Raw genomic sequence first — 27,005 nt, 5'->3', positions numbered from 1 at the left:
GCTAGTTCAGTATTTGGGAGGCTCCAAAAGAAAGTGTGAGAGAGAAGAGATATTAGACTGGCTAGCAGACTGAGGGTCTACAGAGCTGTTGTGCTGACCTCCTGGCTCTATGACTGTGAAACCCAGGCAGTCTACCAGCACCATGTCAGGAAACTGAATCACTTCCTTTTAAATTGTCTTAGGAAGATTCTGAAGATCACCTGGAAGGAGAAGGTACCAAACACTGGGGTCCTATCTCAAGTTAAACTGCCGAGCATCTCAACATCACTACAGAGAGGGCAACTATGGTGGGCTGGGCACGTTGTTAGAATGCTATATAAAAGCTTACCAAAAAGACTATGGAGAACTCACACAGGGCAAGTGCTCATAGTGGGGTCAAAAGAAGTGATATCAAGACTCCCTGAAGGTCTCTCTTAGGAACTCTGGAATTGATTGTGCAGTACGGGAGACACTGGCACAGTACCATGTAGGATGGCATACCCTCATCAATGAGGGGGCTGCACTCTATGAGAAGGGCTGAATTGAAGCAGCTCAAAAGAAATGTGACATACATAAGTTTAGAGTATGCACCCCAGGTGTTCACATGCATCATTTGTGCCCTGACCTGTGATAGAGTGTTCTGAGCTTATATTGAACCGATCGGTCACATTTGGACACACTGGCGTTTGTCTCAGACATTGTGATGTCATTTTGGTCATCTTCTACAGCAAAGAACAAGAACCAGAATCAAATCATATACCCATTTTGACCTTTATTTAGTTATTTTTTAAAAAAATTTTCATCCATTTGTACATGCATATTTCCAAGTTACAAAATTTCCTCCAACATTCCTTCCCACACTCCTACCCTCAGTAGGGAACAGTCCTGTTTGCATTTTACATATATATTTTGTTAAACATATTTACAAATTAGTAATTTTTGGCATGAGGAATTGGGATTAAGAGAAAGATGTGTAAGAGATCATTTTTATAAAATGTTCATCAGCTTCAGTAGGGGTGTTTTTTTTATTCTGTGTGTTTTGTTTTGTTTTGTTTTTCTTCCTCCGGTTGAGGATAATATAGTCCATAACCAGTCTAACACAGTTGTCCTAGCTCTCTGGACTGGCAAGAGGAACTGCTGTCATCAAGGTTGTTCATCTCATAATGTTGTTAATGTGTGCATTATTCTCTTGGTTCTTCTCCCTTCACTCAGCATCAGATCCCATAACTCATTCCATGCTTCTCTAGAGTCTGACCATTCATAGTTTCTTACAGAACAATAATATTCCATAGTATTCATGTACCATAACTTGCACCATTCCCCACTGGATGGCCATCCCCTCAATGTCCAGTTCTTTGCCACTGCAAAAAGAGCTGCTATGAATATTTTGGAACATGTAGGACTTTTCCCATTTTCCCAATTTCTCCTGGATATAGTCCTAGAATTGGAATTGCTCAGTCAAAAGGTATGAACAGTTTTATTGCTCTTTGGGCATAGTTCCATATTGTTCTCCAGAAAGGTTGGATCCATTCACAACTCCACCAGCAATGCATCAATGTCCGAATTCTCCCACAATCTCTCCAACATTGATCATCTTCCCTTTTTCTCATCTGGACTAATCTAACAGGTGCGAGATGATACTCATTGTTATTTTAATTTGCATTTCTCTAATCAATAGTGATTTGGAGCATTTTTTAAATTTTTTAAATTTTTTAAATTTTTTTCACTTTTTTCTAATTTTTATTCTCATTTCATATAAATTTTTTACATTAATAAAATATACTTGTTTACAAGTAAACAAAATACCCCTCCCCCCATGAATATAGATAGACTTGCTTGGGCGAAAAAGTAAAGGGAAGAGAAAAAAAATTAAAATAAAAAAAATAATAGTAATAATTGTAGGTATGGCCAGGTGGCGCAATGAACGAAGCACCAGCCCTGGAGCCACTATCCCCCGAGTCCATATCCAGCCCCGTAAACCCAATAATCGCCCAGCCATGTGACATGCAAGCCACCCAATCCCCACTGCCCTGCAAAAACCAAAAAGAAGAAAGAAAAAAAAAGACCCAAAGTAAAATAAAATAGTAATAATAGTAGGGGTGGCTGGGTGGCAGACAGAGCATTGGCCCTTGAGCCAGGAGCACCTGGGTCCAAATCTGTCCTCAGACACCCAAAGATCATTCTGCTATGTGGCTCCAGGCAGGCCACCCAGCCCCACTTGCCTTGCACCCTTCCCCAAATAATAATAACAAAAAATGTGCTTCAGTCTTTGTTCCAACACCATCAACTCTGTCATGAGTGGATCACATTCTTTATGATAAGTCCATCACAAAAGTTACTTCCATATTTTTCCAAAGTTGCCATTGCTGATCGCAACTCCCTCCTTTCTTATTTCTCCACTACCGTGTACTATATTTTCTCTCTCCTTTCACTCTGACTCTGCTGTAGGGTCACTGAGTGGCACAGCAGACAGATCCCTGGTCCTGGGGCCAAGAAGCCCTGAGCCCCCATACCACCCCTTAGGCCCAGAATCCAACTGGCCCTATGGTCCTGGGCAGGCCTTCCAATCCCAGCCCCTTGCAAGAAGTAAAAAAGAAAATGTGTTATATCTGACCACTCTTCCCCCATGGTCCATCCTCTCCTCCTTTATTCACATCCCCACCCCTCCCCCTACTCCCCCCTCCTTCTTACTCCAGATGTCTATACCCCATTAAGTATATTTGCTGTTTCCTCTCCTAGCCATCTCTGATGAGAGCAAAGGTTCCCTCATTCCCCCTTGCCTCCCCCCTTCCATATCATTGCAATAGCTCATTGTAATAAAAAAAATCTTATTATGTGAAATATCTTGGACTATTCCCCCTCTCCTTTTTCTTTCTCCCTTTCCATTTCCCTTTTTTCCCTATTGACTCCATTTTTACACCATATTTTATCTTCAAATTCAGCTTTCTCCTGTGCTTCAACTGTAAAAGCTCCCTCTACCTGCTCTATTAACTGAGATGGTTCATATGAATATTATCAGTATCATTTTTCTATACATGCAGTTCATCCTCATTAAGTCCCTCATATTTCCCCCCTCTCCTCCAATCTCCATGCTTCACCTGAGTCCTGTATCTGAAGATCAAACCTTCTGTTCAGCTCTGACCATTCCAAAAGGAACCTTTGAAATTCCCCTGGTTCATTGAAAGTCCATCTTTTTTCCCTGGAAGAGGACATTCAGCTTTGCTAGGTAGGTCATTCTTGGCTGCATTCTAAGCTCTTTTGCCTTCCAGTATATTGTATTCCAAGCCCTACGAGCTTCCAATGTAGCTGCTGCTAAGTCCTGTGTGATCCTGACTGCAGCTCCACGATATTTGAACTGTGTCCTTCTGGCTGCTTGTAATATTTTCTCTTTGACTTGGGAGTTCTGGAACTTGGCTATAATATTCCTAGGGGTTGTTTTTTTGGGATCTCTTTCTCTGGGGGATAAGTGGATTCTCTCCATTTCTATTTTGCTCTCTGCTTCTAGAATATCAGGGCAATTTTCCTGTAGTAATTCTTTGAAAATGATGTCAAGGCTCTTTTCCTGATCATGACTTTCAGGTATTCCAATAATTTTCAAATTATCTTTCCTAAGTCTGTTTTCCATATCAGTTGTTTTTTCAATGAGCTATTTCACATTTTCTTCTAATTTTTCATTTTTTTTGTTTTGAAGTATTGATTCCTGATTTCTGGTAAATTCATCTATCTCCCTGAATTCTATTCTTTGTCTGAAGGATTTATTCTCCTCAGAGAGTTTTCTTATCTCTTTTTCCATCTGGCCATTTTTGCTTTTTAAAGCATTCTTCTCCTCAATAACTTTTTGAACTGTTTTATCCATTTGACCTAAGCTGTTTTTTAGCATGCTATTTTCTTCAGCATTTTTTTGGATTTCCTTGACTAAGCTGCTGACTTCATTTTCATGTTTTTCCTGCATCTCTCTCCTTTCTTTTCCCAGTTTTTCTTCCAACTCCCTCATTTGATTTTCACAGTCTTTTTTGAGCTCTATCATAGCCTGAGCCCAATTTCTGTTTTTTCTTGGGGGTCTTTAGATGTAGGAACTTGTGCTTCCTCATCTTCAGACTGAGTATTTTCATCCTTCTTGGGCTCATTTGCAAAATATTTCTCAATGGTCTTCCTGTTATTTCTTTGCTTGTTCATTTTCCCAGTCTAAGCCTGTATTTTGGGGTGCTTCCTGAGCTTTTGGGACACTCCCACAAGGGTCTCAGTGTGTGAGGCTCTGTCCTCCCTCCTGGTCTGTGAATGACCATAAGCGCTCCCCTCTGCCACGGGGCCGAGGTGGGGGGGGGCCCTGTTGTTCTATGGGGGGCCCTAGACTGGGATCAGGATCTGAATGTGGTCAGAGCCCCAGAGTCCTGTTCCAGGGGCAGGGGACAGAGCTTGGCAGTCTCTCTCTCTCTTCACTCCCCTCCCTCAGCTCAATGGGCTCATGCCCTGGGGGCTCCTGCTTACCAGCTCCGCCTGCTTCTGTTTCCCTGCTCTGGGCTGCCGAAAGACCAAGCTGCTGGCTGTGTGCCCTGAGGGCTGGGCTCCACGTGCCTGCTCTGGCAGAGGTCCTCCGCTGTTCCCCGACTTTGTGCCCAGTGCTCCCCCGGGTGCAGCTCAGGAGACTCCCCCGCTGCTGTGAGCCGCAGCTCCCAGCACCCTGGGGCTGCCTCTGGGAGGCTGAGGTTCTTTGGCTCTGGCGGGCCACCCCTCTGGTGGGCCGCCCCTCCAACCCCGGGCAGCAGATCCTTTCTGCTCCTTTCCAGGTTACCTTGAGTAGGAGAACTGCCTCACTGGGTCCCTTTGTGGGTTCTGTCGTCTCTCGAAAGTTTAGTTAGAGTCCTTAGTTTGTGAGTTTTTATCAGAGAGCTCCTAAGACTGGATCCCTTCATGTCACCATCTTGGCTCCGCCCCCTGGAGCATTTTTTCATATGATAATTTATAAATTTAATTTCTTCATTTGAAAACTGTCTGTTCATATCCTTTGACCATTTATCAATTAGGGAATGACTTGTGACCTTATAAATTTCATACAATTCTCTATATATTTTAGAAATGAGATCTTTATCAGAACTCCTGGTTGTGAAGATTGTTTCCCAGTTTTCTGCTTTTCTTCTAATTTTTGCAACATTGATTTTATTAGTGCAAACCCTTTTTAATTCAATGTAGTCAAAGTCATTAATTTTGTAGTTTATAATATACTATAATTCTTGCTTGGTCATAAATTTATCCCTTTTCCATAGATCAGATAGATAGAGTAATTTTTGGTCTATTAATTTATCTATGGTATCACTCTTTATGTCTAAATCCTGTACCCATTTTGACCTTATTTTGGTATAGGGTGTGAGATGTGGGTCTCTGCCTAGTTTTTACCATACTTTTTTCCTGTTTTCCCAGCAATTTTTGTCAAAAACTGAGTTTTAATCCCTGAGGCTGATGTGTTTGGGTTTGTCAAATAGTAGATTGCTGTAGTCATTTACTGCAGTTTCTTTTGAACCCATTCTAATCTACTGATCTATGATTCTGTTTCTTAACCAGAACCAGGCAGTTTTGATGACTGCTGTTTTATAGCATACTTTTAAATCTGGTGGAGCTAGGCCACCTTCCTTTACATTGTTTTTCTTCAGCTCCCTTGCTATTCTTGCCCTTTTGTTACTTCAGATAAATTCTGTTACTATTTTTTCTACCTCAGTAAAGTATTTATTTGGTAGTTTGATTGGTATGGCATTGAAAAAATAATTTAATTTGGGTAGAATTGTCATTTTTATTATATTAGCTCAACCTAACCATAACCATTTGACATTTTTCCAGTTATTTAGATCTGACTTTATTTGGGTAAGGAGGGCTTTATAATTGTGTTTATATAGTTTCTAGGTTTGTCTTGGGAGGTAAATTTCCAAGTATTTAATGTTGTCTACAGTTATTTTAAATGGAATTTCTCTTTTTTATCTCTTGCCCTTGGCCTTTGTTGTACATATATAGAAATGCTGATGATTTATGCGTGTTTATTTTATATCCTGCTACTTTGCTGAATTTGTTAATTGTTTCAAGCAATTTTTACATGATTTTTTAGAGTCCTAATATACCATCATATCATCTGCCAATTCTAATTCCTTCAATTTCTTTGTCTTCTCTTAGTGCTAAAACTAGCATATCAGTACCATATTGAATAGTAATAGTGACAGTGAGCTTCACCCCTGATCTTACTGGAAATGCTCCTAATTTAGCCCCACTACATATAATATTTGAAGATGGTTTTAGATAGACACTGCTTACTATTTTAAGGAAAACTCCTTTTATTCCTATACCCTCTAGGATTTTTAATAGTAATGGATGGTGTATTTTGTCAAAGGCATTTTCACATCTATTGAGATAATTATATGATTTCTGTGTACTTTCTTATTGATGTGTTCAATTATGTTGAGTGTTTTCCTAATATTGAACCATCCCTGCCTACTGGTATTTATCCTACCTGATCATGTTGTATTATCCTAGTAATAACTTGCTGTAATCTCTTTGCTAACATTTCATTTAAGATTTTGCATCAATGTTCATTAGGGAGGTTGGTCTGATTTTCTTTGTTTTGACTCTTTCTGGTTAGGAATCCACACCATATTGGTGTCATAAAAGGAATTAGGTAAAATTCTTTCTTCTATTTTTAAAAATAGTTTTTGTAGAATTGGAATTCATTGTTCCCTAATTGTTTGGTAGAATTCATTGTAAAGCCATCTTAGACCTGTAGACATTTTCTTAGGGAGTTTTTGATGGTGTCTTCAATTTCTTTTTCTGAAATGGGGTTATTTAAATATTTCATTTCCTCTCCTGTTAATCTGGGTAGTTTGTATTTTTGTAAATATCCATCCATTTCACTCAAGTTATCAATTTTTTGGCATATAGGTGGGCAGTATAGCTCTGAATTATCTCTTTAATTTCCTCCTTATTTGTGGTGAATTCATGCTTTTTTCTTTTTTGATACTAGTAATTAATATTCTATCTTTTTTAAATCAGGTTAACCAAAGGTTTATCTATCTTACTGAATTTTTCATAAACCAACACTTAGATTTATTTATGAGCTAAGTGGTTTTGTTGTTTTTAATTTTATTTATTCTCTTTTGATTTTCAGAATTTCTAATTTAGTATTTAATTGGGGATCTTTAATTCATTCTTTTTCTGGCTTTTTTAGTTGTATACCCAGTTCCTTGATCTCTTTCTCTATTTTTATTAATGTAAGCATCTAGAGATATAAAATTTCCCCTGAAAACTGCTCCGACCACATCCCATACATTTTGGTATGATTCTCATTGTTATCATTCTCTTGGATGAAATGATTATTTCTGTGAGTTGTTGTTTGATCTACTAGTTCTTTAAAATGAAATTACTTCGTTTCCAATTAATTTTTGGTTTATCTTGCCATGACTACTTATTATGGATAATCTTTATTCTATCAGGATCCTAAAAGTATGCATTTATTATTTCTGCCTTTTTGCATTTGATTGTAAGGTTTTAATGCCCTAGTACAGGTATAAATACCTGGCTTCTATCGTGCTGCAAGCATAGCCTGACAGCCCTGCCCAACAGGGTATTCAGTATGCTCTCTCCACACTCACCCCCTTATTAGCACCTCATTCTGGCTCCTGTTGGTCTGAGCAGCCACAGTTGGATGCATGTCATTTGTCTCAAACATAGTGATGTCATTTTGGTGGCCCTCGATAAGGAAGGACAAGAACCCACCATACCCATAAATACGATTCTCAAGGTACAAGTGTCGTCTTCCCTTGTAGTTTGTATGCAGTCTAATGTTCTTGACTTGCAGTTTTTCCCCCCTTTCTGTTTACCTTTTTTATGCATCTCTTGAGTCTTGTATTTGAAGATCAAATTCTCTATTCATTTCTAGGCTTTTGATCAGCAAATGGAAGTCCTCTAATTCACTGAACATCCATCTTTTCCCCTGATGCAATAGGCTGAATTTTGCAGGATAGTAAATTCTTGGTTGTAATCCCAGGTCCTTTGCCCTCCAAAATATTGTATTCTGGACCCTCTGATCTTTTAATGTGGAAGCTGATAAGACCTGTGAAATTCTGATAATGTTTCCTTTATATTTAAATTGCTTTTTTGGAGTTGCTTATTAGTACTTTCTCCTTTATTTGAGAGTTCTGGAATTTAGCCATGATAGTTATTGGAGTTTTTATCCTGGGGTTTCTTTCTGGAGGTGTTCTGTGTATTCTTTCAAGAACTATTTTGTCTTCATGATCTAGTATAGTGAGACAGTTTTCCCTGATAATTTCCTGAAAGATATTTTCCAGGCTCTTTTCTTTTTTTAGAATCTAGGTTTTCTGGTAGACCAGTAATTTATAAGTTATCTTTTCTGGATCTATTTTCCAGGTTGTTTAATTTTCCTAAAAGATATTTTACATTTTCTTCAGTTTTTTTTTCAGCCTTTTAATTTTATTTGCTGGAATCTCAGTGTCTTGTAGATTCATTAGTTTCTATTTGTCCAATTCTAATTTTTAGGGTTTTATTTTCTTCAGTTAGGTTTTGTGTTTCTTTTTCCAGTTGGTTAATTTTACTTTTTGCTGAGTTGCCTTCCCTTTCCAGTCAGTTGATTTGCATTTTAGGTGAGTTGCATATCTCTTCCGGTTGGTCATTTTTAGTTTTTGGAGAATTACATTCTTTTTCCAGTTGGTAATTTTTACTTTTAAAGGACTTGATTTCTTTGATCAATTTTTCATAATTTTCCTGCATGGCTTTATTTCTTTTTTCCGTTTTTCTTCTCTTCTTTGGTTTTTTAAATTCCTTTTTTTTTAAGCTATGAGGTTTTGGATTTGAGTCCAATTCATAGACTTCTGTGAGACTTTCCATGTGGGTTCTTTGTCATTTCTCTCTTCCTCTGAATTGGCATTTTTATCATCTCTATCGGTAGAGTTGTTTTCTATGCTCTTTTATTTTGTTACTCATTTTGATTATTGGAACTCTGTGCCTGGGATCTAGGGAATATGGATAGACCCAAGCTTTTGTTCTGGGGCTGGGGTCTGATCCCTGACTTATCCCTGGCCAAGGTGTTGTCTACATAGCCCAGGAATTGCCGGTGCAGAGGTTTGTTCCTGCCCCAGTTGCCCCAGTATTCCCAGGGTGTTGGGACCCTCCCTGCTGGCTTGCTATCTAGCTACTGGGACCTGTGCTGCTGTCCAGCTGCCAGGACCTGGGTTGCACTGTGACTGGAAGCCTCCGGCTGCTCCTGGACTTTACCTCCCCTTTCTCCCAAAGAAACAGGCTTTCACTGAAGATCCTTCATGATGTCTGTAGTTGAAAACTTATTTTGATCTTTTTTTTTTCTGTTTTGGAGGGATCTGTAGCTGCCATGTCTGTAGGGGCTTCATTTAACCTTGTGTAGGGACAAGCTCTGGGCAAGTGTTGGCTTCACCCAGGGAGTCCTCTTTGCAAGCCTTAAGGCACTATCTGAATAATGAATTGAATGTTTATTAAGGACTTCCTTTATGTAAAGCACTGGCTGGGAATTGAGACCCCTTGGATTGGGAGAGAGATGCCCCTTCTCACAGTCTGGGTCAGAGAAAGACAGAATTTGGAAGTGAAAAGAAAATTTAAAAAAATAAAAATGAAAAATACACTCTCCCTCCTACCCTTGACCCCTCCACTTGTTGTTGGGACCCACTCCAGTTTGAGGGAGTTTTCACCCACACTGTCCTTGTTGGGGGCAGGACCTCATCCTTTTTCATTTCCCTCCTGCTCATGACTTAACTGCTGGAGGGATCAGGCTGAGAGGCCCCTCACTCCCAGAAGTGTCAGCTGGCTCCCCATGAGACCCTCAGACTGAGGGTTTGCTGGGTCTTTTCTGTCTGGCATCTATCAGTCTGGCGGGCAGAGAGGACACTTGGAGGCTGCCCGGCTCCCAGAGCCCCCCCCCCCCACTCCCTCCGTACCTGCCATTCTGATGGTCTTTTCTTCTGACAGTGGCTATGGCTGCTGGGATCACTACTTTGAATCCGACACTATTTTGCATTCATATCAAGTTCTGGCTCATCTTCTGGTGGCTCCTGTGGCCCAGGACATCATCTGTGACGTCGGGATGTAAGTGTCAGGGACCCGGGGTGGGGATGGGCTGGGGGCTGGGGTAGATTCAGAAAAATCCAGGGTGGCAGATGGCGGCGCAGGACAGAGCCCTACGGGCCTGACTCACTCAGGAGTGCTTTGACGTGGAGTAGTCCACGTTAGTGTAGTCCTCCCTGTCCAAGAGGGGAGGTGCTGTGGCTTCCCACGGAAGTCACGGTGACATCTGCTTATTCTCTGCTGCTCCATGGGGATGGCTGGCACAGGCCTTGGAGAGAATCCATTGAAAAACCTCTCTCTGAGAAAGGTTCCTGGACTTGCCAGCCTCGCTGCCCAAGGGATCTGTGACAGAAACAATTGGTGTGGTGCCTCCAATCTCCCCCTCCTTTGGGGGTTCACTTTATCTTGTGACACTCCTACACACAAACTTGAAGGAGATCAGTGGATCTGAGTGATGTTGGTGTTGCAGAAGTCAAGGGGTAATTAGGGTCAGGGTTCCCTTGGTGGCCAAAGACAAGACGAAGGAGCCACTTTTTGGTGAGAATTGGGCCGAACTGGAGCCCATTGCCATGTGGCGAATGGTCCTGTTTCTTTCAGCTTGGGAAGAAGGGCCGTACGTTAAAAGTGTAGCAGGAGAATGGAGGCGTCTTTGGCTGAGGGTGAGCTTGGGGCAGTTGTGGCCCTTGAGGACTTGGAGGGCAACCAGTGGCAGTGTGGACAGAGAGCTGGCCTGAAGGCAGGAAGACTCCTCTTCCTGAGATGAGTCAGGTGCCACTAGCTGGGTGACGCTGGGCAAGTGACTTTGCCCTGTTTGCCTCGGTTTCCTCATCTGTAAAATGAGCTAGGGAAGGCAATGGCAAACACACCACTCTGGGATCTCTGCCAGGAAAAGCTCCAAGAGCCCTCCACCACTGGGCAGCAGTGGGCAACACCTCAAGGGAGCGTGAAATTCCTGGTTATCTGCCTTTGGCCTCCAAGGCCAGCGGAGGGGACAGTCCGACCTCAGAGCGGGGGGTCTGAGATGCTGAGACAGTAGGAGGGGGCAGGGTTGAAACAGAGCCCTGAACAGTGGATGGGGAGCCCCATGCAGGGCCGAAGCAGAAGAGGAAGGGTTCCCAAGTAGACAGGAGCATCTCTGGGGTCCCACGCTGGAGAGGGAGGTTGTGGACAGGTAGGATGCAGAATCCAACCCTCTCTCTTTAAAACTGAGGAGGAAGCTGCAAGGGATCCCGGTGCACATGGGGAGAGACGGCTCTTTAGGGGTGGGGCCAGGGTCCCCCCCAAAGTGTCCTGACCAGTCTTGTTTCTTTTTAACTTCTCCAGGCCTGTGATGCACCGCAACGTTCGCTACAACTGCAGGGTGATCTTTCTCAATGGGTAGGCATCTTCTCTGGCAGTGTGGCAAGCCCCCTCTTTTCATTTTCCTGTAGCCACATAGCAAGAGACCAGTGGCCTTCCTGTACCCTTGACTTTGGGCCGCCGGTCCTGCAGACAGATGGAAGCATTGGGGCCTGCTGCTGTTTGGCCTTCCTAAGCTGGCATCTTCAGTCTTGTGCGGGAGGCTGTGGTGGGGACTGATTGCGTCTTGGTGGGATCTTTTAGTGGGTCTGAGCCCCATTACTTGGGGGGGCAGTTCTTAGTTCTGGCAAAGGGCCTTGGGCCAAGGTCAGCTGGATCTTCCCCTTGGCCATGCTTTTCTTTAGGGACTGGGGTCGTGTATTCATCTTCTTATTGTGACTTGTGCCAAGGGACCTTGACCTCTCTCCGAAGCAGACCACAAGCTGTGTTCATTTGTCCTTTGTAGAAAAATCCTGCTGATTCGCCCCAAAATGGTCTTGGCCAATGAAGGCAACTACCAAGAGATGCGTTGGTTTGCTCCATGGCAAAAGAGCCGGTAAGCTGCTGTCCTGTGTGGGACCTCCTGCCCACCTGGTGCCCACCTGGGGTGGCCCCCATGCCTGCCTCCTCCCCAACCCAGCATCTCTGGCCAGTGCCCGTCATCCCCTTGATCAGCATGTTGCAGTCAGCATTTAAAAATCATTTTCTTTATTTTTTGAATGACAATTTGTGGCAGCCTTTTGTCTTTGGGTCGCTATCCCCCCCCCCCCCCCGCCGTCCCTCCACACAGACAGACAGACAGATACATACACACAGACACAGACACACGCACACCCTCTGACAATGTCTACCTCACTCTGCCCCAGCAGGCTCCCACCTCTCTGCTAAGGCTGGACTTCCCTCTGGGACCTTCCTGGCTCCGGGCCCAGCTTCCTTTTTGGGACTGAGTCCTGAGACAGCCTCCTGGCCCTGCACCTCGAATTCCCCCTCCCCAGTGACAGACCCTTACGTTTCTCGGCCACCGATTTCAACTTTGCTTCCAGATCTTTGTTCCCCCAAAGAGGGCGGCTACCGCTGATTCGAGATGCAGTTCTGGGTAGTTCTGGGCATGGTTCAGCCGCTCCCCTTGCCTCATTCCAGTCTGGGTTCTGGAGCAGGTGGACACTCCCCCGCTCCACGCATAGTGTATCCGCGTGCCAGCTTTGCATTGCCCCTCCAGCATTGACCCCATGATTTTAGGTTTTCTTTTAAAGGGATTTCCAGTATTCTATGACCTTTTCCACCTTTCTTTTTCTACCTTTCCTCCCCTTTCTCCCTCATCTGTCAGCACACTCACAAACCATTTCTCCCTTCCCTTCCCTTCTCCCTCCCAAGGTGGTCCTCAGCACAGCAGTGACAAAGAATGACCCCTTCCAAAATTCCAGTGACCCAAGAGACCCCCCCCCAGATGTAGCTTGTCCTGAATTAAAAACTGGGGCATCAGCCTTGCAAGTTCAGTCTCCTTTTTCCTAAGCCCCCTTTGCTAAGTCGCCACTCTCCTTCCCAGACAAGCCGAGGACCATATTCTCCCACGGATTATTCAGAAGCTAACCAAACAGGTGAGCTCCAGGGTGAAGGAGCAGACTCCCATTTCTACTGTTTGGGAGTGTGGGGACGAGCCCAGAGGTCTGTGGGGTGGGGGTGGGGGTGGGGGCGCAGGGCCAGGCTGGTGGTGCGCCCTCTGCCCGAAAGGCTCTGCTTCCCTGTGGAGTGTGCGACCACCAGGAGGGTGGGGGAGGAGGTTGAGGGAGGGGCGGAAAGGGGTTCTCAAGAGCCCAGCTGAGTCTGGACATACGAGTCAAGCAGGGCTTGGAGCTGTGGGTGCGGAGGCTGCCTGGGAGGAACCCCGATTCGGGTTTCCTGACTCCACGGCAAGCAAGAGTCCATTTCCTACTTCCCCTCAGTTTCTTCACCTACAAAATGGGAACCCTCCTCCTTGCTCTTTCTTTTTCCCCGGTTGTGAATTGGGTTCCTTTCTGATAATGTTCTGATGGGTCCTAAGCCAAGGAGCAGGGCTTTGAAGGCTCTGGCATTAGCACTTTATCAGAGTCAGGGATCTCTCCAGAAAGAGTCCCTTCACCAAGGTGGGTTGGCATCTTTTCAGCACTACTTAGTCTGGGAGATCTGCCCAGGATCCCAGAGTTGGGAGGTGTCAGAGGTGAGACTTGAACCCAGACCCATCCACTGAGGTCCCTTAGTCACTGCCTCACATTGCCTGTTAGGGAGATTCAGATGAGCAGGGACTTGTTGCTTGGGGAACCCCATAAAGCAAAATTCATGGGATTTAGCCCTGGATGGCAGTTGGTGGGCATGGGTCCCACCTTCATGGCACCTGAACCCTAGAGGATCTTAGCATCAACAAAGTGGGTGTCAAGAGTCCCCTGATCTGCTCCCCACCCCGCATCCACAGAGCTCAGCATGGATGGAGAGAGCCTTCCTGGGCCAGAGACCAGATTCCTCCAAGAAGCCCCCCCCCCCCCATCAGTGACTTTTCTTCTGTATACAGGAGGTGGTTCCTTTTGGAGATTTGGTGCTGGCAACCAAAGACACCTGCATCGGGACTGAGATCTGTGAGGAGCTGTGGACGCCCCACAGGTAATCTCTGGACCCTGGCCTTGAGCCCTGACCCCCCACTTCCCTGATGGAGGGCACTGCACCCCCGGGCTCCAGACCATCCAGGGAGTGAGGAGGTTGCAGGGCGGATGAGCAGGGCCGCTCAGGGATCCGCTCGCTCCTCCTCCCTTTAGCCCGCACATTGATATGGGCCTGGATGGAGTGGAAATCTTTGCCAACTCCTCTGGGAGTCACCATGTGCTGCGCAAGGCCCACACCAGAGTGGAGCTGGTGAACCTGGCCACCTTAAAGGTAGGTCCCCACGAGCTCGGGGTCTCTTTAGAGGGTCTTTTACCTGGAAGGCACAGTGAGTGACGGCTGCCTGTGTGGGGGGTGGTGGGAGATGATTGGATTGAGTTGCCAAAGACACGACTTCTAGGGCACATCCTCTGTAGTGAGGCTGCCATTTTCCTTCTGCCCCCAAAGGGCTGTTGGGAGAATGGGAAGCCCATTGGGCTCCAGAAATTGGGGTCTTGGCTAGCCCCTTGAATGTTAAAATGGCCCACTCGAGGGGGGTCAACTGTCTGAAAGGATTCTGGGAAATTATTCTTCTCAGAGGAAGTTTTATTTTCTAGGAAGAATAAATAGAAAGCTCTAGTCCTCCCTCTCCGATCACATCCACCTCTTACTGAACTGCTGGTTCCTAGAAAGAACCATTTACCCCCAAGTGGTCCCACTGGCTTCTCCCACCATCACCACCAGGAGTTTATGCCTGAGGGGTGGGGGGTGGGGGTGCTGAGAATAAAAATGTCTTTCCTTCTGACCCAACAAAAGCCCGTCCATCTTCGGTGTTGATTGGGACCAGCGAGTCTGAAGGGAGACTGTCCTCCAGTGGCTGTTAGCAGGACCCCAAGGGGAGACACTCCCAAGAGGAGCAGGTGGGGATGGGGGCTCCCAGCTAAGTCGGGGGAGTGAGCACCAGAAACATCCAGCCCATGGGCCATGCACCTTTCTTTTCCAGAATGGCGGCATTTATCTCCTGTCCAATCAGAAGGGTTGCGACGGTGACCGGCTCTACTACGACGGCTGTTCCATGATCTCTGTGAACGGGGCCACCGTCGCCCAAGGGGCACAGTTCTCCCTGGATGATGTGGTGAGGGGTTCAGGGCTGCCTGCTCTGGGAGGCCAGTGTTAATCACAAGATTGGGTTCAAGAATTGCCTATGACATGTGTCTGTACAGTGGAGGACGTCTTCTGACCTCCGCTGGGTGTTGTCAGGAAAACAGGCTTCCTTCCTTCCTTCCTTCCTTCCTTCCTTCCTTCCTTCCTTCCTTCCTTCCTTCCTTCCTTCCTTCCTATCTTCCTCCCTTCCTCCCTTCCTCCCTTCCTCCCTTCCTTCCTTCCTTCCTCCCTCCCTCCCTCCCTCCCTTCCTCCTTTCCTTCCAGGGCTCAGCTGGGGCTCCAGCTGTGAAGTCCCTAGAGCCATCTGAGAGGAGCAATAGGGAATGGGGGTCCAAAGAGATCCAAGCAGGAGACACAAGGACACAGAGTCGTCACCCACTCTGACCCTGGTGTGACAAATCAGTGTGGTATGATCTGGGTAGTCTCTGAAACAGTCCTGCAGGGATCTGGATTTGAGTTCTGACTCCCTCCTCTGGAACGTAGGGAGAATAGTGGCAGCACTCCCCCAGAAACCCCATAGCAGTGGCACATGATGAGGAGGGGATGAAACCTGCGCTCTTTTCTTCCTTCTCTGTGTAGGAAGTCCTCACGGCCACAGTCGACTTGGAGGATGTCCGAACTTTCCGAGCAGAGATCTCTTCACGGAACTTGATGGTGAGTGTGTTCCTTAGGAGCGGTCTGGAAAGGTGTGACCCCAGGACTGGGCTATGAGGTCCGGAGTCTTGTCCTGCTGCCTTACACTGGTCACGGCCCCTCAGTTTCCTCATCTCTCCAGGGGGAGGGCAGTGGCCAGATCTGTCATGTCAACAGGGCTTTTCTTTGGACCCAGGAGATTCTTCCTGCAGGACTGGGGGCAGCGGGGCTCCCGGACTCTCTCAGGAGCTCCCCCTCTTGTCTGTGCTCCATTAGGCCAGCAAAGTGGTTCCCTACACCCGGGTCAGGGTCGACTTTGCGCTCTCGTGCCACGATGATGTGCTGGTCTCCATTTCAGAGCCTATCCAGTGGCAGTTTCACAGCCTTGGGGAGGAGATCAGGTAGGGCCTTTACCCCATCCCCAATATAGAGTCAGGGGTGCAGAAGCTTCAAATGGCCCAGAACCCCGAGTCTCTTCCTTGGGTATTTGTGGGTCGATGGTCTGGGATCCAAATCCTCCAGCCTGACCCAGACCTGTCTCAAAGGGGCCCCAGTCTCTGATTTGCTGGCCCTGACTTGGTCCCCTTGTCCTTGATTCTGAAGAGTTCCTCAGAATATTCCCCAGATATCTCTCCCCCTCTACCCCCCGGTCTTAGTCCTGGGCCTCAGTTTTCTCACAATTCCTGCACTTCCTCCTGCTTAGGATTTGATGATTAAGAGTTCATGATGATGGGCCATCACTTGGGCTGGTTCAGCATAGGGGTCAAGTTCATAGGGAAGAAGGGCGCTCCACTCTACATTTAATTGAATCAGCCCCAAGTTAGCCTGCTGACCCTCATGATGTGGAAGGGCTGTTCATCACTCTCTGTCATTTCTGGGCAAAGTGGGGGACCTTCTGATGGAAGCTGAGGGTCCTGTGGTAGGTGTAGGTGAAGCATGGGAGCAGGGGGACCTCTGAACCTGGATCTGGGAGAGAATGGGGCACGAATCTCTCCCTCCTGCCCCTGTACTTCATTGTTGTACAATCCTGGATGAATCCTCTTCACTTTCCTCATTTTGGAGATGGGACTAGCTACATGGCAGATGGACAGACAGATCCATGGGTGGATAAACAGATGGATGGATGGATGGATGGATGGATGGATGGATGGATGGATGGATGGATGGATGGGTGGATGGATGGATGGATGGAAGGAGGGATGGATGGAGGGGAGGGATAGATAGAGGGATGGATGACTATATATATGCTTATATACAAAGATGGATATATAGATGGTTGGGAGAAATACAGAGATGACTAACTAGATGGATAAATGACAGATAAATAGACAATAGAAAGATAATGGAACAATGGATGAGTGGATAGTTCCTAGAAGCCAAGGTGAATTGCATCTGGCATTTAGAACAAGCCCTCAGGTTTGTCATCTAATAGGATGAAGTGTGGGGTGGAGATGAGCATTTGGAAAAGGAGGTCCCTGATCCTCTGTGGCTGACTCTTCTTGGCACCTCTGGCCCCCCTGGATGTGTGGGGACCCTTGGGGGTTCAGGTACCTTGTCTTAATGCTCTGTGCTTCCTTGGCAGCCTTGGTCCTGCATGTTGGCTCTGGGATTACTTGAGGCGCAGCCAGCAGGTAAGATGTCTGGGTTCCTCTGTGTTTGTGCACATGAGTGGGGGGAAATCCTCAAACACCTCAGAAATGGCTTCTGTCTCCTCTGGTTCTGTTGGGCCCTTGCTCTTGCCCACAGCCTCACCCTGAGGCTGGCAGATTATCTGCCCACACAGGCATCCTTCCGGGACTTCCTGCCTCTGACCCGGGTCCCTCTGCTGGAAGAAACCCAGAAACTATTGGGCCCCAAATGGGCCAGAATTCCATTCATGAAGCTCATTCATGTCACGCTCTTGGGGACATCTCTAATTGGAAGGCTTCCAAGGCCTCCCTGGGCAGCCCTGCCCACTTGGGGAGCATTCCCCCTGAAGGATGCCTTGCTTCTTCTTCCTCCTCAAGACAGTTCTTTAACTACTGCTTTGTGCCCCCCCCACCTCTTCTTCAGTATTAACCCTTCATTTCCTTCAACTGGCTCTCCAAGGGCAGGTTCTACAGTTCTCTCACCATCCCGGTCATTGTCTTCCTCAAAATTGGTACCCAGAACCCAATCTGAAAACTTTGTTAGTGCCCATCCCGAGTCAGATGGAGCCCTGGTTCTCTCTCTGCCTCTCCAGAGGCTGCCGGGCTCAGCCTTAGCTGTCTTGGGGGTCTCATTGAGGTTGGAATCCACTAAAGTCTCCCTTAGGAGTCAGGTAGTTGACTCTTGGATAGAGTGCTTGATAGGTCTGGAGTCAGGAGTACTGAGTTCAAATCTGGCTTCCAGCACCAGTTGTGTGACCGTGGGTGAGTTTTTTCACCTCTTGGTCTGTTTCCTCATCTGTAAATGGGGACAGTAACCTCTCAGGGTTGTTGTCAGAACCAAATGGGCTTAGTGCAGAGCCCGGTGAAGAAAGCATGTTGAAAGGCTTCTTCCCTTCCCATCTCTGTCAGCATGCTATTGGGACTTTTATTTAAGCCTCTGATCAAAATGTTGAGCCGATGCCACGTTGCGTCTCCCTCTTGGCTAATGACTGTCATAATGATGTTGCTGATAACTATCCTTTCAGTCCAGTTGTTTGCCTATTTCTAAATTCAAAATAATGACAGTAGACGATAGCTCACTATTCTGTTACAGTACTTTTCAGAGTGTTTTCCTCCAAGCAGCCCTCTTTACAGAACTGAACATTTCCCCCATATGATGACTGAGGAAACTGAGGCTCTAAAATGGTGACTTGCGCCATTCCTTCCACTTTGCTGCCTCTGAATCCACCGTATTGGATTCTCATCTTGCCCCCCCCTCCTCTTGTCCATAAGAACCGCCTGAGGCATTTGTCAAGAGACTTATCAAAGACAGCTCAGAAACAATCTTGAAAGTATTTTTTAAATCCTGTGTCTCAAAAGGAAGGTTCAGGAGATCAATCTGCAGCTGTGTGGTCTTGAGGCGTCACGTCGGCATTATGTTATCACTGCTTCCTTTTCTGCGCATCTGCTCACCACCCTTCTAATGTAATATGTTGTCTAGGTATAAAGCCTTGGCCCCAGCATTAGCACACTGGGGCTCCATCACAAAAAGAAAAGGGGAAGAGACCTGTTTGTACAAAAGTAGTTGTGGCAGAGCCATTTTGTGAAATAGGGAATTGAGAGAATGGCCATCTGTTGGGGAACGACAAGTTGTGGGATGTGATGTGATGGGATGCCCCCAGACGCTAAGAAATGAGGAGCAGGGAGATTTCTGAAAACTCTGGGAAGATGTGTATGCTGATGGAAAGCAAAGTGAGCAGCCAGACCCTTGTACATAGGAACAAGATTGTTCTGGTGACTTAGCTTTGCTCAGCTGTACCATGATCCAAAACATTTCCAAAGGACCTGTGATGAAAAATGCTGCCTCAGAGAAAGAACTAATGGAGTCTTAATGTAGATCCAAGCAGGCTTTTTTAAAATTTTCTTTATTTTTTTTTTTGTGCTTTCTGTGTGTTTCTTTCACAATATGACTTATTTAGAAATCTGTTTTACGTGATGTCACTTGTATTACAGAAAATTGCAGGGAGAGATGGAAGAGAGGAAGAGAATTTGGGATTCAAAATTTTAAAAAAATGAACGTTAATTTTTTTTTTTTTTACAAATGACTGGAAACTATTTAGGGAAATAAATAAAAATAAATTAAAAAGAATATAGTATGTTCTTGAAATTTGCCAGAAACTAAAGTGACCCTGAAAAACCTGCTTAGAGTTTGTAATGTCAGTCTCTTCCTCTTTTGAAACTCAGAGATGTCCTTTGCCAATCTCATAGCACCTCCTCTCTTCCCCTTGACCCTTCAAAGCTCATTCTAAGCTTTTTAGGGGGGGCGGCAGAGACAAAACTCTCATTGCATGAGGTAGTTTATTATCTGGTAGTGCCGGTGTCCCTTTGGGGTGATTGTTTTGAAGCCTCTGAGATAGTTACCCCAGATGGGAATTCTGATGTCCATCTGCACTTTGTTTTGAAAGAATTGCTCTGGCCTCAGGATACTTTTCTCACGCTCTTCTTTGATTGGCTCTTTCCAGGCTGGATTTTTCCTGCCTCTCAGCGGCGGAGTGGACAGCTCTGCCACCGCCTGCATGGTATACTCCATGTGCCGCCAGGTCTGCCAAGCCGTGAATAGTGGAAGTAAGTGGTGAGGATGCCCTGTGCTCTCCTTAGTAGCCAGGGTGCGCTTGGCTCTGCCATGGTGACTCTCTAAAATAGGGGTGAGAATGGCCCCCTCCCACAAGGCTCAGGCAGATGGGGGTGCCAGAGTGGATCGGGAAGACTGAGCTTCCTAAGTTCAAATCCATCCTCAGACACTCAAGAGCTGAGTGACCCTGGGCAAGTCATTTAACCCAGTTTGCCCCCCCCCCCATCTCATCTGTAAAACGAACTGGAAAAAGGAAATGGCAAAACTGCTGTATCTGTGCCAAGAAAACCCCAAAGTGGGATCACCGAGTCGGATAAAACTTGAAGGACTCAACAGCAACACAGGACTGTTGTCCTTTGAGTTTTACAAGTGCTGGCATCCATCCCTTGGCAGAGCATCCAGGGACCCACGGCGGAGTGGGAAGTCTCTAAGCATCTGAGGAGCAGATGGGGAGTGGACAGTATCTACTGTGAGAGTGTGTGTGTGTGTGTGTGTGTGTGTGTGTCTGACCATGGTTCTGTCCGGCCTGTTTTCAGATAAGGAGGTGCTGGCCGATGTCCGGAGAATCTTGAACTGTGATGATGTTGTCCCTCAGGACCCCCAGAAGCTGTGTGGCCAGTTGCTGACCACGTGTTACATGGCCACACAGAATTCCTCCCAGGCCACCTGCGTCAGGGCCAAGGAGCTGGCCGAGCAGATCGGAAGGTAGAGGGGTTGGGGCCCACCACTTGGGGGACCCTCCTGCTCCCCGACAGCTCGTTTCTCTTCTCATTTGGGATTCCTCAGGCCTCCCAGGATGTCACCCTTTGACCCAAACCCTAGTTACCCCCGACTCTGGGGTAGCTGGGGCCTTGAGACTCATTTTCCCCATCTGAAACATGAACAGTTTGGGGTTTGAGACCAAAAGGCAAATCTTGTTTTGTTTTCCCATTTTCTGTCCTGGCGGTAACAGTTGGGCTGTGCCAGCCTTGCCTCCACCTGTGGCGCCCTGTCCATCACCACTGCCTCCTGGATAATATCTTCAGCTCCTAGTCCAGGGATCTCTTGGTTTCGAGCTGCTTTTCTCCCAGTTTGGCACCTGGGGGTTGTTTTCATGGGTTTTTGAGGCTTCTGGTGATTCCTCTCTTCTTTCCCTCTGTCCCTTTACATTTTTTTGTCCTTCTGGCTTGATTTCCTTCTGGGCCTCGCCCCCGCCCCAGGTGTCAGCAGCAGCCAACTGAAGTGAGATTCACACACGCAACATGACACATACACACATGGACACAGACACACACACACACACACACACATTCTACCTGATGGTCCCCAAACCTCGTTTGGTCTCTGCTGCTGGGCAGTGTGGCATGCATGTGTGTGATGTGTGTATGTGTGTGAGTTTATGGTATGAAGTGTATGGTTAGAGTGTGTGTGTGTGTGTGTTTATGTGTGTGTGTGTATTGTGCTGTGTGTGTGAACTCCCAGGTGCTTTCTGGGTCTTGCTGCGGGGGTGGTGAGCCCCTTCAGCCGAGCTGCGCCTTTCTTGTTTTTCCAATCCATGGAGGACCTGTAGGCCGGTGCCCCCCCCCCCCCCCCACACTACTGGGCTGCCCAGAGCTGGTTGCTTGGGTCCCCTTCCCTTGGTGCCCCGTGCCCTGCTCACCCCTTCTGCCCTCTCCCCCTGGGCCCGAGGCTGGGGGCTCCATCCTGGGGCTCTCAGGAGGTACTTCTTCAGGTAGCCCCCTCCCCTGCAGTTACCACATCAACCTCAACATAGACGGGGTCATCAAGGCCGTATTGGATGTCTTCTGCATGGCGACTGGGAAGATGCCGCAGTTCTTGGTCCACGGGGGAAGCAGCCGGGAAGATGTGGCCATGCAGAACATACAGGTAGGTGCTGCCTGGGGAGCGGGGTGACCAGCGGCTTCCTGGGCTCCTTGTGGGGGCAGTCCGATGGAACACCCCCCTTCCTGGGGGGAGTCAGCAAGTTCTGAGATGTTTGTAGCTGGGTGACCGTGGGCAAGTCTGACCCTCAGCATCTTCGTCCCTAAGACGAATGTAGAATCTGCAGTTCCTCCCTCACGAGACTGTTGTGTGGCACCCCCCCTTCCCTTTGTAGGCTGTGGGAGGGATACAGCAGGTACCTAATAAGTGTTGGCTGCCTCACCGATTGGAGAAAGGGTAGGTGGAGACAGCAGGCAGGGGCATCAGGAAAGGCGCCCCAGGGGTGAGATGTGAGCTGGGACTAGCAGGAGGCTGGGGAGTCGGGGGCCCTGGAGGGAGATCAGGCCATGCTGAGTTTAGTACCATGAGGAGGAGCTTATGGACCCCAGAGGGTCCATAAGGAGATGAGGAAATAGGTCTAAGAGGGCCATGACTGGTCCGAGGGCACTGGGCTCCTGAGTGGTCAATGGACTGGAGGGAGGGAGGGTCCTGGGGCAGACCCTCCCCCTCTGAGAGCCCCCCAGCCCTAGCAGCCATCGCAGTGATCCACATGAGAAGGTTGGGGGCCGCTGTTACTCGCTCTCCTACCCCACCACCCCCATTTTTGGAGGGAACTGTGTTTTCATGTTGGGGGTGAAGGAAACCAGGCTGCTTCCCCATTTCCCTTCTCCCCAGGCCCGGATCCGGATGGTCTTTGCTTATCTCTTGGCTCAGCTGAGCCTCTGGTCCCGGGGAATGCGAGGGGGGCTCCTGGTGCTGGGCTCCACCAATGTCGATGAATGGTAGGTATGGGAGGGGACAGCCGGGCCTGGGGGAGATGATGGGAGAGGGGGCTCGACCCCTGGGAGGGCCGGGCTGAGGCGCTTCTGTCTCCACCCTGCCGAGCCCCCACCATCGAGCTGGGGCTTCTTGGCTCCCAGACTGGGGGCCTCCCCGGTCCCCCTCCACCCCTTGGCCCCCCTTCCCCCGCCAGTGACCCTTTTCTCTGCTCTCAGCCTCCGGGGCTACCTGACCAAGTACGACTGCTCCAGCGCAGACATCAACCCCATCGGCGGCATCAGCAAGACCGACCTCCGCACCTTTATCCAGTACTGCATGGAGAACTTCCATCTCCACTCCCTGCGGAGGTGAGCGAGGTGCTCGGGGCTGACCCCGCTGTCCAACCCCAGGGTCAGGCCCCACTGTCCGGCCCCTCCCTCCAGACGTCCGGCCCCTCCATCTGGCGCCAGTGACCAGTCCTTCCGTGCCCACTCCTGAGCTTGAGGCCCTTCAAGATGAAGTCAATCTTCCCCCACCCCGAGCCTGGGTTCAAGGCCTTCTGGACTGACCAGAGAGATGCCAGCCAGCGGGGCCTCCTTACTTGTTGGTGCTCCCGGCTTGGGCATTGGGTCTGAGGCTTCGCGCCCTCCCGGGAGAAGAGAGAATGGTAGTAGCCACGCTAACCTCTCACGCCAGGCCTCCTCTTCTTCTTGCAGCATCATGTCCGCTCAGTCCACGGCTGAGCTGGAGCCCTTGGCCGAAGGGCAGGTGATCCAGACCGATGAGGTGCGTGCCGGCAGACCCTCGGACAAGGGTGCTTGGCTCCCCCTGCCAGCTCCAGTCTGCAGGGAGGCGGGGGTGGGGCTGGAGAGCCAGAAGCATCTACTGGACAGTGGGTGGGAGAGCCCTGGCTTTGGTCCAGAGGGGAGGGCTGAGGGGGGAGACAGGGAAGTCAAGTTTGAATGTTGCCTCAGACCCTTCCTAGCCCTCTGGGTGGCCTTGGGCATGTCATATACGCACCTCGGTTTTCTCATCTGCGCTCACATTTAAGAAACAGCGACCTGGCTGGTGGTTTCTCTTGTCCCATTTGAGCCTCTGAGGTCAATTGTGTGGCCTAGAGAGTAAAGGACAAAGTCACACAATTAGAACTTGAACCCAGGACTTTGTACACCAGCATGACTAGCCTGGCTTTGGTAGAATTCTGCCTTTGTCTTGTGGGAATCGGAGACAGGATTCAAATCCAGGCCCTCCTCCAGACCCTGGCACAGGTGACCTCCTAATTCTGGAGGGTTTTTGTTCCACAGGAAGACATGGGGATGACCTACAATGAGCTGTCTGTCTTTGGGAGACTGAGGAAGATGGGGAAGGCGGGACCGTACAGCATGTTCTGCAAACTCATCAACTTGTGGAAGGAGATCTGCACCCCCCGAGAGGTAGCTTACCCTCCAAGCACCCCTACTGTCCCTGCTCATGCTGTGCCCAGTGGGGTCAAGAGGACGGCCCGGGGCCATGCCCTCCCCACCTGGGGCCATGCCCTCCCCACCTGGGGCCATGCCCTCCCCACCTGGGGCCATGCCCTCCCCTCGTCTCTTTCTAGTCGAATGGTTCTTGGATCAGGCACAGTCTCAGGGAGCCCCAGGGAGGAAGTGTGTGTGTTCAGAGGCCAGGCTCCAGGCTCCCATTTCTGCCTTTGATGATACATATGTGGGTCCACCTTGGTGTCTGCAGATGGTCAAGGATTTCTAGAATCCCACCCAGCTGGGACCCTCCTTGCTTCTTTCTACTTGTCCTTTGTTCTTCTGAAAGCCCCATTGCCCCAAGACTGAACTCAAGGGGGTCTTTGCCCTCTGGGGAGGCAGTGCCTTTAAACTTGCTTAGAGAGAAAATCCATCTGTGCAAACCAAGAGCTGGGGGTGCCAAGTCCTCAGGACCCCAGCCTTTCCTGGGCTGTCTGGGCCTCTGAGCTTCTGCCCTGAGGTTGGGGTCACATTGTGAACCCGAGTTCTGGATTCGTTTCAGGTTATAAAGTCTGATGAGGTGGACCCCTAGGGCCGTCCCTTTGTGGTGGTGGAGGCCCCTCCCCCAGGTCTCACCTGGAGCTAAGCCCCCACCTCACTCTTTGTCCTCCAGGTGGCCGAGAAGGTGAAACAGTTTTTCCAGAAGTATTCCCTGAACAGGCACAAGATGACTACCCTCACGCCGTCCTACCACGCCGAGAACTACAGCCCGGACGACAACAGGTTTGACCCACGGCCCTTCCTCTACCAGGCGAACTGGACCTGGCAGTTCCGCTGCATCGACCACCAGGTGAGTGGCCTGGCCTGCAGCCCCTCCCAGCACAAAGGAGAGCCAAGGCTGGCACGAGGCTGGAGCCCCCGTACGTGGAGGGACAGTGCTGACCACCATTGGCCCGGGGAGGTTTCCAAAGTCTCATCCTCCTTTTACATAGTGGGAAACTGAGGCTCTCAGGGCTTTCAGACCGACCCCCCTTTCCCTCCTAAGAGCCTTTCCCCCAACCCCCATGGGATTTGGGGGCTCCAACTGCTGATGCCATCTAGCCCCCCAAGAGTGTGGGAGTTGCCGGGGCCATCTTCCTCCTCAGCACCCCCAGCCTTGGGTCTGGCACTGGACTAGGGGTGCGGCTCCTGCCCTTGTAGGGCCCAGGGGCTTCCCCGGCTGTCCGGAGGCCTGACTTTCATTGCACCCTATAGAATCACACTAGCTAGCGTTTCCTAGCTCTTTACAAAGAACTTGGGAGATTTGAGCACCCTGAAAAGCAGGGACAGGGAAGGAAACAAAGGCTCAGCCAGGGGCAAATAGTGTCTGAGGGAGAATTCGGTGGGAGGTGAAGCCTGATGAGAGCCGGATGTAGAAGGTGTAGATGAGATGTGGAAGGCCTGAAGCCTTAGGCAGGGGGTCAGGGCTGGGAGTGGGGAGCGGTGAGGTCACAGGCGGCTCTTAGCAGGACTGTTTTGTCAGCCGTGTAGCAGAGGGACTGGGGAGGAGAGATGATCCCTGGTCGAGGAGGAGAGGTCTGGACCTGGCATCGAGGAGGCCTCCTGGCCGTACCGGCGGATCACCAAGCCTCAGTTTCCCCATGTTAACAATGGGTGCCCCAGTCATCCCTCTAGCATCTCCCTCCCTGGCCTATTGGGAGCTAATGAGACAGAGCAGAGTCCTGATGAAGAGTCACTAAAATAGTCCGAGGCTCTGTGTTCTTTCAAGAGGGTCCGAGGTCCCCCCGGGAGGCCCCTGGCCCTGTTCCTGAGGGTTTCTAACACTTCCCTCTACCTGTCTTCCTTCCAGGTCGTGAAGCTCGAAGGAGCAGAAGGGGATCAGGACTTTGACAACCTGGTCTGATGGACAGCCTCTGGTCGCTAGGCTGTACACAATCCAGGCTTCCCCCCCTTCGCCCTCAGGGGGTGGTCCCCCTTCTCTCTCAAATGGCATGTTAAGATTATGTTCATTGTCATGACGTCAGGTCGGCCCGCACCGTGTCTGGGGGTTAGGGTTCTTTACAGAAACTGTTGAAAATAAAAATATATATTTTCTGATCTGAAATCTGAATTCCCTCCTGGGACCCTTGGGTGCTCCCTGCTTCCAGATGATGGTGGGTGGTCCCACATTCTTGGGGGAGCTTTATTTCTCACAGTAACTTGAGGTTGAACACTTCAGTGGGGCAGGAAGATGCCAGCTCCTTCATCCCCAGGATCCTGGCTCCATTGGAGAGGAAACCCCTAACACCTTCCTGGGAAACTGAGCCATCAGGGAGAGAGGAGACAGGAGGCCGTTCATGCATTCGTAGCTGAATGCAGTCAGTCGGGGATAGTAGACCCAGAGCTTGGGCTCACTCTTAGTGGGAGACCCCCAATGGATCCCTTCCTTCCCGCTCCTCCTGAGCCCAGGAAGGTGCTCTTGGAAGATGGGCATGGAGGGCCAGTTCCCCCTCGGGCTCTTGGTCTGGTCTTGGAGAGCATCTGGGGCTTGTACATTCCAGGGGTCGGTGAGCACTGTGTGATGGACGGGCCGCTCCCCTCTCCCCTTGGATCCTGCACGCCCATATCCCATTCCCAGAGGCGGAGACCCTCCAGGCTCCCCAAAGTTTTCTCTGTATGTGGTTTTCTTTGCTCATTATCCCTGAAGTGGACAATCAGGAGATGGGGGAAAGCTCAGGGAAGTCATCTGTCTATCGGGTCACCCCTCTGCACCTGATGTTGTGGGGGGGGTCCTTATCTGGGCAGGAGGCACACCTTCAGCCTGGCTCCCCCCTGGCCTCT

At 48.9% G+C, this 27,005-nt stretch overlaps 1 protein-coding gene across 2 annotated transcripts in view; it reads left to right on the top strand.

Moving 5' to 3' along the window:
- The window catches only part of NADSYN1 (NAD synthetase 1), a 31,805-nt gene extending 5,530 nt beyond the window's left edge, over nt 1-26,275 (top strand). Inside the window, exons 3-21 of one of the 2 annotated variants that reach the window (XM_074230838.1) lie at nt 9,970-10,086; nt 11,389-11,442; nt 11,870-11,959; nt 12,950-13,001; nt 13,949-14,037; nt 14,190-14,307; nt 15,017-15,148; nt 15,757-15,831; nt 16,087-16,211; nt 17,393-17,441; nt 19,940-20,042; nt 20,586-20,754; nt 21,780-21,915; nt 22,645-22,751; nt 22,965-23,096; nt 23,445-23,514; nt 24,033-24,161; nt 24,859-25,035; nt 26,035-26,275. In XM_074230838.1, the coding sequence (XP_074086939.1) occupies nt 9,970-10,086; nt 11,389-11,442; nt 11,870-11,959; nt 12,950-13,001; nt 13,949-14,037; nt 14,190-14,307; nt 15,017-15,148; nt 15,757-15,831; nt 16,087-16,211; nt 17,393-17,441; nt 19,940-20,042; nt 20,586-20,754; nt 21,780-21,915; nt 22,645-22,751; nt 22,965-23,096; nt 23,445-23,514; nt 24,033-24,161; nt 24,859-25,035; nt 26,035-26,088 (1,978 nt within the window). In that variant the 3' untranslated portion in view covers nt 26,089-26,275. Of the gene's footprint in view, nt 1-9,969; nt 10,087-11,388; nt 11,443-11,869; nt 11,960-12,949; nt 13,002-13,948; nt 14,038-14,189; nt 14,308-15,016; nt 15,149-15,756; nt 15,832-16,086; nt 16,212-17,392; nt 17,442-19,939; nt 20,043-20,585; nt 20,755-21,779; nt 21,916-22,644; nt 22,752-22,964; nt 23,097-23,444; nt 23,515-24,032; nt 24,162-24,858 lie in introns of both variants that reach the window. The other variant, XM_074230837.1, reaches the window with a different exon arrangement.
- The last annotated feature ends 730 nt before the right edge of the window (nt 26,276-27,005 follow it).

The sequence above is a fragment of the Macrotis lagotis genome, chromosome 3, assembly GCF_037893015.1.
Source record: "Macrotis lagotis isolate mMagLag1 chromosome 3, bilby.v1.9.chrom.fasta, whole genome shotgun sequence".
Lineage (NCBI taxonomy): Eukaryota > Metazoa > Chordata > Mammalia > Peramelemorphia > Peramelidae > Macrotis > Macrotis lagotis.
The sequence above is the reverse complement of the archived record's forward strand: the minus strand, read 5'-3'. Positions and strand labels throughout refer to the sequence as shown.